General features: G+C 34.1%; 1 protein-coding gene across 1 annotated transcript in view; it reads right to left on the reverse strand.

Annotated features, from left to right (window-relative positions):
• Positions 1–1278: 1278 nt before the first annotated feature.
• The window catches only part of TMEM232 (transmembrane protein 232), a 150832-nt gene continuing 134908 nt past the window's right edge, over positions 1279–17202 (reverse strand). Inside the window, exons 13-14 of the mRNA XM_004678479.1 lie at positions 5948–6041; positions 1279–1470 (exon numbers count right to left, since the gene is read on the reverse strand). Coding sequence (XP_004678536.1) covers positions 1279–1470; positions 5948–6041 — 286 coding nt within the window. The remainder of the gene's footprint in view (positions 1471–5947; positions 6042–17202) is intronic.

Here is a 17202-nt window from a genome sequence, read left to right on the forward strand (position 1 = left end):
GGAGAGGCAATATGTTTGAATTTGCTCTCTTGAGATCAAAATAAGAATGCCATTTCCCCTTCCTGCTTTTTAACCATACATTATTGGTATTTAAAAAAAAGAATGAAACTATAAATTCACAAAATATGGGTCAGGAATATGTTAAATTTAACCTGAGATTATGTGATTTTTTTAAAAATGGTGTCCAAGTTTTTGATACTTAGTAAATTTTATTATAAAAAATAATCCCAGGCCCTCCCTGGTACCGCAACAGGACACAGCACTGCAAGCCGGCTGCAGCCACTTCAGCATGAGTTCAATACCCCGGCCCAGAGGTGATCCACATGGTGCAGACAGACCTCTCCTGACCCTCCCGCTGCTCCCCTCAGCAGCGTACTTCCACGATCTGCTTGTTTTGCTCCCCACTCTGTCTCTGGTGAAGCCCCTCACTACCCCTGCATATCTAGCTTGTAGCCCAGTTCTGTATGCATAAATAAATAAATATTTTTAAAATAACAAAAAAATAAAAAATAATCCCACTTGACGCTTCTTCTGAAAACATTAGATAAATCTACAATACCGGTCAGACATTTCAGCCGCGGGAACATCTATGTATGAGATAGATACCTGTAGCCCTAGTCACTGCGTTTATGCTACCTTCCTAACTAGGTAGTCATTTGCACCTCATCCCTGATAAATGACTTGTCTCTTCAGTATACCAAGTCACCTGCATGAAATCAAGGTGTAATATCTGTATTTTTCAGAAAAGGAGCATAAGGCATCACAGATATCTCTTTACCCATTGATCCTTGGTAGAGGTTAAAGATGAAGCCATTCTGAGATTATTGATTCATCTAGAAATATTTCTGGCATATGGTTTATTTTGGCATAAATTGACAATGAAAGCAAGTGCCTTACTTATTTTATTTGTATAATTGTTATTGGAGGATCAGCTGATGTTTATTCCATTTCAAGAAATAATTCTTATATATAACTCAAAATTTGCAATCCATTTCCATCTAACTTTCCAATAAATATTAATACTTTGAGAAATCATTAAGTATCTGTATTACCACAAGAGTCAATTAGAAAAAGCTCTAGATATATTCTTAAAAATGTTTAGCTGGTAAAATTACTTCATTTAAATATGGTGAAGAGTTGTAGTTAGAAACTAAAACATTTCTGTTAAGGATCTTGTATCAAGTTAAAAACTATTAACAGAAGAAATTGTTCCTAAATATAGTTGGCTTGGTCTCTTAAATGCAACATGTTTCTTGCATATGGACTTATATGGCAGGGTCAATTTCTTTTCTGATGAACAACTTCAGTCCTGGGAGGAAGCTCATAGGGTTTGGTTTGTTTGTGTAGTTTTTCTTCTCTTCTCTTCATAATTTCTCTGAAGTGATCTTTTTCTTTTAACTCTTTATCTTTACGTTCTTTTGCTTCATGCATTTCATCTAATTTCTTTCGGATCTTAAGTTCTTCCTGCCACTGTTGCAAAGAGAAAGTGTCATTTACACATAGTTTTCTGTTAAAAATCTATCAGTTAGTTTCACAAAATGTAGACTCTTATAGCTATTTTTTGCCTAGATATTCTCTGAAATTTACATTCCACTAAACTGAAAAAACCATATGTCATCTATTAGAAAGTGCAAAAGTTCCATTAGAGGTACAAAAGTACCTCTTAAGAATTTTAATCAAAAGAAACCACTCAAGGGCCCTCCCTATTGGCGCAGCGGGTTAAAGCACAGCACTAAGAAGTTAAAGCCACTTCAGCATGAGTTCAATCCCCACTTGCCCTGGAGGTGACCCACATGGTGCGGTGCGGCAGCCCTCTCCTGACCCACCCACTGCTCCCCTCAGCAGTGTACTTCATCAGTCGGCCTGTTCTGCACCCTATTCTGTCTCTGGTGAATCCTCTCACTGCCCATACACCTCTGCTCTGTACCCCAGTTCTGTATGCATAAATAAAAATAAATCTTTAAAAAAAAAATTCAAAAGAAGACATAATAGGGTTTGTGTTTCTATATACCACAGAAATTTCTTTTCCTTGTCATTAACTGTATTTATATGACATAGTAGAATTATAAAATACAAAATAAAATTTAAAAATAATTAAAGGCAAAATGTGTGGTATTATAACATTTGAGTTTAAAAATAAGATTAATGGTCAGACCAGCAAAAATACTTCTAAGGGATTTCTTGGGATTTATCATGATAATTCATGACAATGGCAGCATATATGTAGGCAAGAGCATTTGGAATAACTGACTAGAAGTAATGATAGCAAATCAAGCAAACATCATCATTAGAACCTTGTTTTCCAGTTTAATACTTTAATGAGAAAAAATATAAATAGCAGTGGATATCTTTTCAGGCTAGCTAAAACGTTCAGGGTAAAATGGCTCTGGTATGAAATGTTGGATATTCATAAAGGCACTATTTATATGGCTTCTTTTTCACTTTCAGCTCAAGTATGTCCATCCAAATAACAAGACTATATTTACCTCCTCAGTTAACTTATAAATTCATTAAGTTATATAAGTTACTCATCAATTAACTTATGAGCTTCTGTGTTTTATGCCTGCTGTTTTCCATATGAAATATATATTCATAAGACAAACTAAACCTCTAAGTCAATAACACATCAATTAGCCCTCCAAAAGTAATTTTTAATTTAAAAAGTAATTTAAAAGTAATTTTTAAATGTCAGGTATTTAAAACACATAAAAATATTAAGAAAAAAAACATAAGAAAATCATATCAACTAATTTTTGTTCCCAGCCAAATTTTAAAGATATACTACTATTTCTACACACAGTTATTAGTCACAGATGTTCATTTCTCCAAAATTATTTATTAATGAAATATCCAGAAAACGAAGGCAAAGTACCCATAATATTAAAGCATGCCTGAAATTCATGCTTTAGTTATGTTCTATGATACCCATCTGTAATGTATATTTTTTCCTCATATAATGAACAAAATAATATTCTTCATAAAACTGCCAATTTCATATTATAGCTTAAAATTATAATACAGAATTTGTAAATAATGACAGCTAATATACCTTGTATTGTATACTTCAGTATATCTCCTGAATTTTATCATTACATTCTGAAAAGATTAATTCTTAAATGCTCTCAGAATAATAAAATTCTCTGGTTTTATAAGGTACTCCACCACCAGTGTCCAGAAGAAACCACTACCTCGTTTACCTCCTTGCTAGAATTTGGCATGGCTACAATTCACCAAAGCATTATGATACTTCTTTCTTTTAAGCCAGGAATTTCACATTTTTGTCTCTGTTATCATGACCAATTAAATTTTAGTCAACTATTATCTTGATTTGATTTTTATTTGTTATTATTATCATTGTATAGCAGCTAGAAGGAGGCAGACATGCTTGAAATTGATGTGATATAGATTAAATAATAATGCAATATTATAGATATGGATATATGAATGTAGGTATCTGTATAGAGTCATAAATCTATTATAGATAAAAGATAAATAAAAAAATTACTGTTTAATTCAAACCATTCACTCAGAAATTCAATCATCATGCAATAGTATACCAGCAGTGTACAAGGTATCTTATTTTGTGCTGAAAAATTGGATATTTGCTCCATTCCTTGATATTATAGTCACTCAAAAAAATTCAGTTGATTTAGTAGCACAATTAAACACAGAAGCTGTATACTTTTGTTTCTTGTTAGCATTATGTATTTCACCCTTCCATCCCTATGTCAGGTGATGAATTATAAACCAGGAATCAGAACAACTTTGGAGAACTGGAAAGTGGATTGAAATTAAAAGATCTGGTTTTGCCTGTTAATTCAGTTATTTACTAACTTTAAAACTTGAGGAAAGTGAATTTTAAATCATCACTCTTCTAAATTGCAAATGTTTTATAGGGTTGTGAGGATTAAATTAACTAATGTAAGAGCATTCTATATAGTGTGAGGTATAACTACAAAGCACTACAGCTTAGCTATATGAAAGGAAATTGTATAAATGTTTTTTACAATGTATTTAAAATACTTTAAAAAATATGATATTCGGCCCTCCCTGGTGGCGCAGCGGGTTAAAGCACTGCACTGAGAAGCTAAAGCCACTTCCGCATGAGTTCGATTCCCGCCTGCCCCGGAAGGAGACCACATGGCGTGGCAGACCTCTCCTGACCCGCCCGCTGCTCCCCTCAGCAGTGTACTTCGTCGATCTGCCTGTTCTGCTCCCCACTCTGTCTCTGGTGAATACTCTCACCACCCATGAACCTCTGGCCTGTACCCCAGTTCTATATGGATAAATAAATAAATCTTAAAAAAAAAAATATGATATTCAGGAAAACTTCCAAAAACACTCTCAAATCAACACTATACTCTTTGATCACCCCACATATCAAACAATTTAAATATTATCATCTCTTAAACATACTTTTGAAAGGGCTTCTTTATAATTCTATAGATACATCATTAGCAGAATGTTAGTGGGTAATTACTTAAGTAATAGTTATACCCTGGGAAAAAGGAAAAGAAGATGACTTATAGGAGATTCTTCTTAGCCTCCTTCTATCATCAAAATAATGTCATCAGTCTCTCTAGCTTTAGGCAGATACGATTAATCAAAAAGTGATTAAAGTTTTTATAATCTTTCAAGGATAAAGAATAGTCACTGAAAATTGTGTTAAATGATTTTTAGTCTATTATTAAAATTACACTACCTACATATGTAATATACACATAGGGAAGTTTTTCTCTTATGATCTATTATAGAAAATTTATTAGACATGAATACTAAAACACAGATGCTGTAATTTATGAGTCTTAGAGGAATTTTTGATAACACCCTTTATATGTGATATACAGTTTAACAAAAATGTTATTAGTGAATAAAAGAACACTACAGAATTCATTAGTGATTCACAACATCATTCAGTTTCTAGACCCCTATGTTTGTGACATGGCTAAAATGGCTTAAATATTAGTTTTGTAGTAAATAAATTTTCAATGGATAAATGAAACAATCTCTTATTTTTTCTCAATAGACTACTAATTAAATGTAACATGAAAAATTAGTAATGGGGATATAAACACAATCATACAGATAATAAAGTAATGGTGATAAAATTAATTTAAACAGATTTTATATATGCCATTGTATCCATGTCATATGTATTCAAATAAAAAAAAAAGAACAGAAAATAAGTACTTTCTCACAGCAACTTTACCCCCCCCAAAAAAAACCCTCAGAAAAGTATTTGGTAAGAATTCAATAATACAATTCAATGGATTAAAGTGTCTTATGTGAATGGCCTTGAATTTTTACTGTTTATTTAACTCATAGCAAGAAAAATGTCATTTAAGTCTTTCTAATATTTCAAAAGTAACAGTGATTACCAAAAATTAAGTCAATTTGTTTCTTAAACTGTACTATAGGAAAGGTCAGTGTCTGGTGTTCAATAACAGATTCTTATCACGAGAAATCAGTACTATTCAGGAAACAAAATGAAGCTATTAATAGTATTTTTACCAATGGAAAATACTATTTTCCCAAATGTCAACTTTTCTGTAACCCAGTAAAGATAGTGAGGTGCATCTATAGTACAATGAAATATAATTAAGTTTCTCAAGGTTCAAGATAGCATTTTTTTTTTAATTTATTTATATATGCATACAGAGCTGTGGTACAGGCCAGAGGTGCAGGGGTGGTGAAAGGATTCACCAGAAACAGAGTGAGGAGCAGAGCAGGCCACCTGTTGAGGTACACTGCTAAGGGAGCAGCAGGTAGGTCAGGAGAGATCTGTCACGCCATGTGGATCAGCTCAGGGGCGGGCATCTAACTCATGCTGAAGTGGCTTTAGCTTCTTAATGCACGTTAATGTTTTATTCCCAGAACTACACATTCTAATTTAAAGTGTCTTACAAGAAGGAAGTTTTTGCTGTTAGCTTAAGAAAGTAAATCTTACATAATGGTTAATGATTCTTCTCAACTCTTCATTAGTCCTAGTGAATAAATCTGGATATGGACTCAAGGGGAGTTCTGATAAAGAAGGGTGTTCCCTTAAAAAGAGCACAAAAAGAAAAAGATTCAATATTAGCCGTCAATATTCATCCTCTCAGAGATATATAGATTCACAAGTCATAAAACATTACTAAGCATCTTGAGTCCACATTTTTAACATAAAGTTCTTACTCTGCATTACAATAGTTGTTTCTGTAAGTTATCATTATAACTTGTAGGATGAGAACAAGTAAATAATAAGGCAATCTTCCAGAAAATAATATAACTTGTCAGAGACGAATGAGAAGTTAGGAGATGAAGGACTGAGGGTAGCCTGGAGTAGGTGTGCCCAAGGGGAAGATGTAACTGATCACCTCCTTACCCATTCCCATGACCCTGAAAGTTCTAGTGGATGTTGAGACCTGTGAGTTTGATCATAAATACAGTAACATGGTATATAACATCAATATTTCTCCCTGTCTTTGTTTTACCAAGTAGGTTGGAACTACAGAATACACTTAGCAACAGCTCAATAGAAATATTGGTAACACAAAACTGGGATCTAAATAAGAAATTTATTGTTAAACTTTTCACATAATGGTTGCATTACTAAAGTTACAAAGTATTGTGAGTCATAAATATGTTAAGCAATAAAGTAGTGGTAAAGAATAAGACTTGACAGGAAGAAAGTGGTTTTAAAGGGGGAAAAAAAACCTTTTAAGAGTCCAAAGAAAGAAATAGCTAGTGAAAATTTTCCCTACTCAAAAATAAGAAATTGATCAATTTTTAAGACTATGAGGTCTAACATGTTAAAACAAAGCATTTGATGTTTCTTCAAGTAAGTTTCAGTAAGTTTTTTTTAAAAGTCTTAGTCTTCTTTCAAGTCATCAGATCCTTATGTTGCGCTAAAATCATTCTCAAGAATTTCCATTTATTTTATGTTTACCATAATTTTCCTAGTCAAAACCACCACTTCTCCTGGAATAAAGTTTCTCTGGAATCCCTGCATACACTTTGTTTTACCCTTTTTTCTGTATCTACACAGGAGTCAAAATTCCCTTCATTAAAATACAAGTGGATCATGTCAATACCTTACTACAAACTGCTCAATAGTTCCCATGAACTTCAGAATTAAGATAACATCTGTTACGGAAGCCTCAAGTAGAGCATGAATTTTGTTAAAGTAGATTTGCTTGGTTTCTCCAGACTAATTTCTCACCCTTTATGGCTTAGATCTCTGCACCTGCCTCTCTTTCTTGAGGCTGATATAACTTGCACCATTCCAATACTGCTCATTGGTTCATGCTTAAAGCTTTTTCTCTAATATCCTCTTTACCCTCATATCTGCTACAAAGCTGATTAATGTCTTCTACTCCAGCACACATCCAAGCTATTTCATCACACCTACCTCACTTGCAATTTTGCATGCATGTGTGTACCTATGTAAGTTTTTTCTTTTTGACTACAAAAGCTAGCTGGCTATGGAGACTTACTTCCTCATCATTGTCTCTTCAGAACCCAATTTAGTGCTACTGGTTATTCAAAGAATGTCTTTATATTGGTGAAATACTGTGTAAATCACTAAAAAGTATGATACATTATTTCATTTATACTCCAGATCAGCAGTGACAGTGCAGCAAGATGGCACTTCCAGAGACAAGTTACAAAATGGAGCTAGTAGGGGAAATGAAAAGAAAATAATATTGTACCTGGGTACTAGGAAAAATATAAGGAGCCTTCTCCTGACCCATAAGATCCAGCAGAAAAGCAAGGAACTTCCTTCTGCATGTGATATAGGGGCTCTAGCTATTGTATTAAATCATTAAAGGAAAATATGTTTTTAGAATGCTGGAAAATTTGGTAATATCTAGGTCCAACATGTGGCTTAACTGTTCATTCAACAAAATTTGACATTTCTGATACTGAAAGAATGGCACTCAAAGCTATTACAAGATAAAGGAGAAATAATTTTTACTTGAAGATTAAAGGTATTCAAACAAGTTGCAGCAATTTCTTGAATTATAAAGAATAAAATTAGAAATCCTTTAACAATGGAAGGAAGACAAATCAATTATGATGAGATTATTTAAAGAGACATAAAATTTTATGTTTGAGATTAAATAGGAATTGGAGAAAATCTTGTTCAAGAAAAATGGTGTATTTATCTCCTAAGGAATTCATAACAAATTACCACAAATAGATAGGCTTAGAAGACAATCTATATTGCCATTTGTGGCAGTGTGGATGTAGCTGCAGGGGATTGGTCTAAGGGAAATAAATCAGGAGCAAGACAAATACTGGATGGTGTCACTCATTTGTGGAAGATAGAGCTACAAAACAAAAGGTTGGATAATGCAAACTGACACTGAACCCTAGAAAGCTGGCTATAAAACTGAAGATACAAAAAAGGGAATGGATGGGTGAGAACAAAAGGGAACTGTAAAGACTTTTTTTTCTCTTCTTTACTTTTGAATGACAAGTTGGTCTTTTGTACTTCATCTTGAATACTATTTGGTACTCTTAAATCTGCACATTTGTATAGATACATGTTTTTATAAATATACTTTTTACATTATCCTTCATTTTGTATATTTTTTCATCTCAGTTGGCGTCCCCATGAACTTCCCTCCACCACTTCACCCATGTGCCATCACCATAGTCCCCATGTGCTCTTCACACCCTGTTTTGATTTTGTTCCCCTCTCCCTGTCTATAGATGGAACTGGAAAAGATCATGCTTAGTGAAATAAGCCAGAAAGAAAAAGAAAAATACCAGATGGTTTCACTCATAGCAGGAGTGTAAGGGATCAGGAAAAAAAAAATTATATATATATTTTTATATATACACACTAATTTTATATATATATATATACATATACATATACACACACACACAAAACACTAATTGTAATAAAGTAACAAAGAACATCAACTAACAGCTGTATAAATACATTTCTACATTTAATACAAATGCATAGCTTTTTTACCAAATCTTTAGCTCTTCAAAGTAAAATATACTCTCATTGATAAGTAACACCCCTTTCTGTTCTTTCTTGTTTTATTTCTCTTCCCAGAATCATTCTTACTCTAATAGACTTCTAGAACTATGCCTTCATTTTATTATCTGCTTGTTCCATTTTATTCAACTTTATCTTCATTCTACTTTCTGAGGAACTCTTCAACTTTATCTTCCAAACCTTCTGTTGAAATTTTACCTTCCACTATTATGTTTTTAATTCCTAAGAACTCTTTCCTATTCTATTTTTTATAACTTCCCCTTTTTCATGGATGAAAAAATTTTCATTTATTTCTCAGAAGATAATTATTATAAAATTTTAAACTCATTTCCTTCTGTACAATTTTCATTTTCTCTGAGTAACTTTAATATTTAACTTACTTGGGCCCTGTCTGGTGGCACAAGGGGTTTAAAGCACAGCACTATGAAGCTATCTGCAGCCACTGCAGCAAGAGTTCGATCCCCTGCCAGCAGGCTGACCTACATGACACAGCAGACCATCACTGACCCTCCCACAGCTCCCCACAGCAATGTACTTCAACTCATCTGAATGTTCTGCTCCCCTCTGTGTCTCTGGTGAACCTTCTCACACACCTCATGCCCCCCTGGACTGTATCCCAGTTCTTGTATGCATAAATAAATATATTTTTAAAATATATTTAATTTACTTGAAATTCTGTCTATTACGTCTGTTTCAAACTTAAACAATAAACCATCATCTCTGTTTTTCTGTATGAGAAATTTGGGGATGGCCTTTGGATCATGGTCTCTCACAAGGTAGAAATTCCAGTGTTAGCAGAAGTTGCAAATAACACAAAGCTCAGCTGGGGAGAACCCGTTCCAGCTGAGACATATGACTATTGGCAAGCCTCAGCTCATGCTAGCTGTTGGTCAGAGACATCAGTTTTTTGTCACTCAAACCTCTCAGGGAGATATGGCAACTGATTTCACTCACATTGAGTGAGAGAGAAAAAGTCCCCAAGGTAGATTCAACTGTACTTTTAAAACCTAATCTTAAAAGTATGTAATTGTTCCTGTTAATTTCTTAGGATATTTTTGTATTTTTATCACATTTATCTTAATGTCTTTATTTACTTATGTATATTTATCCTCATGTCCACCATATTCTATTTGTTAGATGTGCATCACCAAGTCTATCCCATGCACAAAGAGAAGGGATTACACAAAGTTATAAATATTAAAAAACTGAAACCATTGGAGGTCATGTTAGAAGTGGCTAGCACAGAAATTAAGCCCCCCCTTTTTTTGTGGAACCCCCAGATATTAGTATCCAAAGATCTTTTCTTGTGTGCCATATAGAATCATCAGACAACTTCCTGCATGTATGCGTTATTTTGGTCTCCAGAGCGATATGGAAAAGGGGGGAGGGTATAAGAAATAGAGACAGAAATTAGGAGCTTTATTTGTTCCTTATAAAGACTTTGCTTTCATTCAGTACATTCTTCAATCTTTGAAGGCCTTTATGTAGTAAAATAACATGATCAGAATTCTGTTTCAAAATGATTACTATGACAGTTTTACAGATTGAACAAGAAATACTGAAAGATGTGCAACCATTTCAGGAGTTATTGAAAGTGATTGCCATAGCAACTACACAGATTTTGGGGTGGGCAAGAGGGAAATATTAGAAACTGTTATTTTTTTTCTCTTTTTGCTTTTGAATGCTGAAAATTAGACATAACTCAGAATCTGTATTTATCATATGTCAATCTTAGTAGTGTAGGAGTCCTTGGAACTATACTTCAAATTAAATTGAGGACCCACAAATACTCTTCAGATAGAAAATGTTCTCATGAAAATAAGTAGCCTTCCCTCTCTACAACTCTTTGCTCCCAAAGTCTTCACCAATCAACAATACAGATTTGATTTTTTTGCAGCACATAGAGGGCAACTTTTTCCGTGTGTGTGTGTGTTCATGTGTCACTGGTCAAAGACCTGGTCCAAGCAGAATGAACAGAAAAATAAAATCCATTCACAGTCACATTAGTTAAAACCTATCAGAGTCTGTAAATCATCATAAACACTGTGGATATCAATGCACCACCCAACTGCAACTCTAAGTAAGGGCTTCCATGAGCATGAAAATGTGTGGATAGGGAAACAAGGATGATTGGAAACCCATGTCTTTGGCAATTATCAGTTCTACATAGAACTCTCTTCAATCCATGGCAAGTAAAAGAACTCTTCCCCCCAAATTTTTAGCATTTTTACATATATCATATGATCTGAAAATAGTTTTCTTAACTGGTTTCCCTTTATTTTCCTTACTTGTCTAAAAGCACTAGACAAACCTTTAATACTAAAAGACAGTGACAATGAGCATCCTTGTCTTGTGCACAATCTTTTGGAAAAAGCTTTCAGTTTTTCCCTTTGATTATTATGTTGATGGTTGGTCTGTGATAAATGGCCTTTACTATGTCAAGGTGAGTTCCTTCTATTTTGATCTTGTTTAGAGTTATTTTCATAAGTGAGAATTCAATAGCATTATTTTCTCTTTGATATCATCAAATTAGTTTTACCTTTACTTTTCTGTGACATTAACTTGCTTATATATATATTAAACCATCCTTGCATCCTGGAATGAATCCCAGTTGATTATTTATATAATACTTGTGATATATGCTTGTACTTGATTTGCTTGTACTTTTTGAAATTTGCATTGATATTTATCAAGGAATTTTTATACTATCTTTGTATGGTTTCAGTATTAAGGTTGTCATCAGAAAATTCATCAAGAATTCTCTATTGTATTTTAAGATACTTTCAGCAAGGTGAACATTAGTTCTTTAAAAGTTCAGTAAAATTCTGGCTCTCCCTGGTAGTGCAATGGGTTAAAGCACTACATTATGAAGCTCTCAGAGGAAATTGTAGCAGGAATTCCTGCCAGGGAGTTGACCCACATGGCTTGGCAGACCTCTCCTGACCCTCCTGCTGCTTGCTCCCCTCAGCACTGTATTTCAGTACATCTGCCTGTTCTGCTCCCCACTCTGTCTCTGGTGAAACCTCTCACCCACCACACCTCTGGACTGTACCCCAGTTCTGTAAGCATAAATAATCTTTAAAAAACAAGTTCAGTAAAATTCATTTGTAAAGTCATCTAGTCCTAAACTTTTGTTTTTCAGAATATGTTTTATTACTATTTCAATTTCTAATTTCTTTCTGGGCTAGTCTGGGTAGGTTTTGTTGATCTATAATGTATCCAGTTTTACACAATACATTGGGATGTAATTATTCCAAGTAATCTCATACAATATTTTTCATTTTTGATCTGTAGAGATATTTTTCTTTAATTTTGACCACTTATTAATGTTTTCCCTTTTTTGTTATTTAGCTAGGGATTTATATATTTTTATTTTTTCAAATAACACTTTCTTGGTTTTATTGAATTTTTGTATAGCCTTTTGACCGTATTCATTTTTTGCACCCTTATTTTCTATTTATTTACTTCTATTAGCTTTAAGCTTTATTTATTCCACTTTCTAGATTCCTTCAGTGTGATTTTAGCTTGCTTATTTGGAATTTTTCTTGCTTTCTTACTATAATCCTATCTTGGAATTATCTTCTTTCTCTCTCTTTTTTAAAAGAATTATTTATTCGTACAGAACTGGAGTACAGGCCAGAGATGCAGAGGGTGAGAGGATTCACCAGAGACAGAGTGGGAAGCAGAACAGGCAGATCGACGAAGTACACTGCTGAGGGGAGCAGCGGGCGGGTCAGGAGAGGTCTACCGTGCCATGTGGATCTCCTCCGCGGCAGGCGGGCATCGAACTCATGCGGAAGTGGCTTAAGCTTCTTTGTGCTGTGCTTTAACCCACTGCACCACCAGGGAGGGCCCGGAATTATAGGGTCTAGTATTGTACCATCATTTTCATTGATCTCAAAATATTTTTTATATTTGCTATGATTCCTCTTTGTCTAATTACAATTAAGCAACATGTTGCTTAATCTCCATGTATAGTTTTCTTATAATTTCTAAGCTTTATGACTTAGAAGTATACTTTCAATCTTTGTGGTTTTATTGACAACTGATTGGTGTCCTAAGATCTGATCTATGATTGAATATATTCTATGTACACTTGAATAAAAAATGTGTATGCAGCAGTTTGGGAGTAAAGTGGTCTATAGAGGTCTGTTAGAACTATTTGTTCTAGCTCCTCATTTAGAGATTTTTTTTTTCCTTATTAATATTTTGTCTTATGGTAAGAGTAATTTTAGCTTCCCCCTCCCCCAGTCTTATTGCGTTACTCTCAATATCTTTCAAGTTCCATTATCTTCTACATCACAGTGTTTTGTCATTTGGTTCATCTCTTACTTATGCATTATTTCTTCTTGTTTCGTTTGGCCTTTATTCTCCCTTAATCACAATATAATGTAGTTTGTCTCTCTTTACCTTGGTTAGTAGAAAGTCTTTTTTTTATGAGATATAAGTAAAGCTGTTTCAGATTTTTTTGTGATTGTTGCTATTTGCTCTTTTTTTTTGAAGATTTATTTTTCATACAGAATTGAGGTACAACTCAGAAGTGAAGGGGTGGTGAGAATCTTCACCAGAGACATTGTGGGGAGCAGAACAGGCAGATTGACCAAGTACACTGCTGAGGGGAGAGGCAGGCAGTTCAGGAGGGGTCTGCTGCGCCATGTGGGTCATCTCCAGGGTGGGGATCAAACTCGCACTGAAGTACTGTGCTCTAACACGTTGTGCCAGCAGGGAGGGCTGCTATTTGCTTTTTGCTTTTTTGACTGTGTCCTGACTGTTAATTCAGTCTGTGCTTTTTTTTTTTTTTTTTTCTGGTGCTGTGAGTTTCTTGTGACCAGCAAAATGTTAGGCTTTGTTCTGAAATACATGCAGCCTCTATACATCTTTTGACTGGTAAGTTAAAGCCATGTACATTCATAATTATTTATTGAGACAAAGAAGTTTCTTGCTATTTTGTTATATTTGAGGTTTTGTTTTACTTTCTCTTGTCTTCTTTTTAAAAGGTATTTCTTCATTTTTGTTTAGGTTCCAATTCTACTGTCTTATATGTTTGTTCTATTGTTATTTTGCTTGAGCTTAGTATATGACATTCTACTTGTTTGACCCATTAGAAGTCCTGGTCTCTGGATTGTCCCAATGCACAACATTGTTACTTTCCTCCTCTCCCTCTATATTACTTTGCCTTTTGCTTAGATATCATTATTCTCTTGCTTAATAATTACCATTATAGGATTTCTTTCATATGTAGCTTGGTGTTGGTAAATACTTAGCTCGTGCTATTCAGTGAAACTCCTATTTCTCCTCCCCTCTTGATTATTAATCTTGCTGGATTAAAAGATTCTGGACTAGAAGTCTGAATGTTTCAAATATCTCTTTCCAGCCCTTCAGCCTCCTAATGTTTCTATTGAATACCTGCAGGTAATCTGACTTGTATTCCCTTATAGGTTAGTCTTTTTTATCCTTTTTTTTTTTCTGTCCTGCCCTCATTGTTGGCTTTTGGTAACTTTATTACTATGTATCTTGGTTATGTCTGTCTGTTATTGTTTTGCTTGGAACTCTTTGGGTCTTTTGGATCACAACTTATGGTTCATTTCCTAGGGTAAGACTTAATTCAGTGACTAGTTTTCAAATAGTTTTTACATATTCATTTGTATGTATACTGATAAGATTAATTTGCATTAATATCAGTTTTCCACAACTCACACAGTGGTAAAGTGAGTCAAAGACAATGACAGATTCTACAGAAATCAGATGACTAACTGAAAGGTCTACTAAGTGATATGCAATATTCCACTGGAAGAATTTAAATAGATTTCTTTATGAATTTCTCTTTCTCCTCTTTCTGAGATCCCCATGATACAGATGCTATTACTCATTTAAGTGTCCTGACATGGTCCACAATTGTATTTTTTTAAATCAGTTATACTGCCCCTTAAATCCATTTTTCCTGAAAGTAGCTGGCACATATCTTCATCATCATTACACTGTTTTTGTTTTAGATCCTCCGCTATTTTTTTTTTTAAGTTTCACCAACATTGCCAGGATGGTTGCCCTGACTTGCCCTCCATGCTTCCCAATTCCACTGAGGAAGGAAAACTTTCAAGGTTTTTCTGTCCTGGCATTTGTAATGTGTTCCCCTGCCTCCTTGTTTTCAATTTTGCATGGGTTTTGTAGGGATCATTTTTAAATATTTTTGTCATTGTTGGAGTAGTGAGGAAACTGGGTAGTAGGTCTAAATGAAGATTGGGGCAAATGACATCAAAACAATCACCTCCTATACACGCAGGATTTTGAAAATCCTGTTTACATCATTTACTTGTAGGTTGTGTCAAGTGTTTGAGATATTTCAGCCTGTAATAGAATGACAAGTTTTTTGATGTCTCAGGATGGGGTTTGTGGGTGGACGTGGCAGGTATTTCATATTTCTCAAAGGACTTCTGTGATAGTCTCACCTATAAGGAGCCCAGCTGTTCTGAACTGTTTAAGACTTTGACATTTCTGAAGTGTTAAGCCTCGGCTTTAAGCAGCAGGTTTCACGCTGTGCCCTTACCACTGTGGTTCTCTACACTGTTGCTCTACCCCTGCATCCAGCGCAATACGGGGTCACGGGTCTCAGGATCCTCAATGCTGGGATGTGCCTGAGTCAATAGTTACTGGGGCTCTGCAGCTACTCCTGCCTCTTAAGGGGTGTTCTGCCCTTTTAACTTACTTTCAATGAAGTTCACTTGGAGTTTTCCTTGCCCCTTGATACTCCTACTATTATGCTGATAATGAGGGTTTTTTTTTTTTCCCTCTGTGGTTTTTGGCTTTGCTTTGTATCAGTTCTGTGGTGTGTGTTTACAGGAAGGCAGCTGATGCCCTCACCTTGCTGCCATCTTTCCTGAATCTCCCTAAGAATATGTTATATTTCTCCTTCTGAAAAGAATGTGAAAGGATCAATGTAGTATGAGATTCAAAATGATTTTTTTTATTGTCTTTGAATTTCTGATATATAGATTTTTTAAATGCAAATGTAATCATAAAAATATTATAAACATAACATATGCTTTCCTAATCACTAGAGTAAGTCAAAATAAAAATAGTAAGTTCAAAATAGAATAAAAATACACTGTAAAAACAAGGAATATTTTTACACTGTAAAAAGAAGGAACATATGTCAAAATAAAAATAGTAAGTTCAAAATAGAATAAAATACATCGCAAAAACAAGGAACATGAAAAAACATAGCATTTAAGCAAAAAATGAAGTTCATATAAATTATAATAGAATGAGATGCCATTAATTCCAATAAACCTAAAGAAAAATTAAACTAAGTGTAGTTTATAAGAGACTAGTGAAACAAATTATAATCAACTTAAAAGAGAAATACAATGAAAATTATTTTTTAGGAAAATTCAAACATTAAAATACCAGGAGATATAAAATACCAGGATTCTTTTTAAAGTGGAATTTAAAGGGAAAGAATTTTATAAAGTTCAAAGAAGGTAATTTTATATTGACAAATTTTATATTTGACAATTAAGGCATTCTCCACCAGCTATTTCAATATACACTTACAATGACTAGATGATGACAACTTTAATAGCAATTTCTTCAGGAAGATGTGATCATAGATAATTCGTGCTTTTGAGATAGATACTGTTACATATTCATGCCCATAAAATTTTTTAAAAAGTAAAATGAATGCTAAAATAAAATCATTTACTAAATTTTTAAAAAATGCAACTTGTTTTTCCAAATGAATAACAAATCGTAGACATCTGACTGCAGAATTGACACTACTCAGTAGGGAAGGTGGATTGCAAAGTAGGAGGGTCAAACAGTGGGCTGTGATGGACGACCACAGTGCCTGAGTCGGACCAGGATGCAGTAACATACATCTGATGGGTGCAACCCAATACCCTAAATCATTTCCACTGTTGTAAACTAATGTCACTTCAAGAAAAAGGAAAAAATAATAATAATAAATCATTGAGTTTTATTGAAAATTTAAAGAGAAAATTAGACCTGGACTTTAACGCTTAACTGTGAAATGAAATGATTATTTGTTCTTCACATGTCCACGATGTCCATGTAATTTGATGTCGAACTACTCCCCTTTAAAAATTGTTCCTGTTTCACATGTCTTTTGCAGCAACTTGGATGGAGCTGGAAAAGATCATGCTTAGTGAGATAAGCCAGAAAGAGAAAGAAAAATACCGGATGGTTTC

This window comes from Condylura cristata, unplaced genomic scaffold, assembly GCF_000260355.1.
Source record: "Condylura cristata isolate star-nosed mole 26May11 unplaced genomic scaffold, ConCri1.0 scaffold00007, whole genome shotgun sequence".
Lineage (NCBI taxonomy): Eukaryota > Metazoa > Chordata > Mammalia > Eulipotyphla > Talpidae > Condylura > Condylura cristata.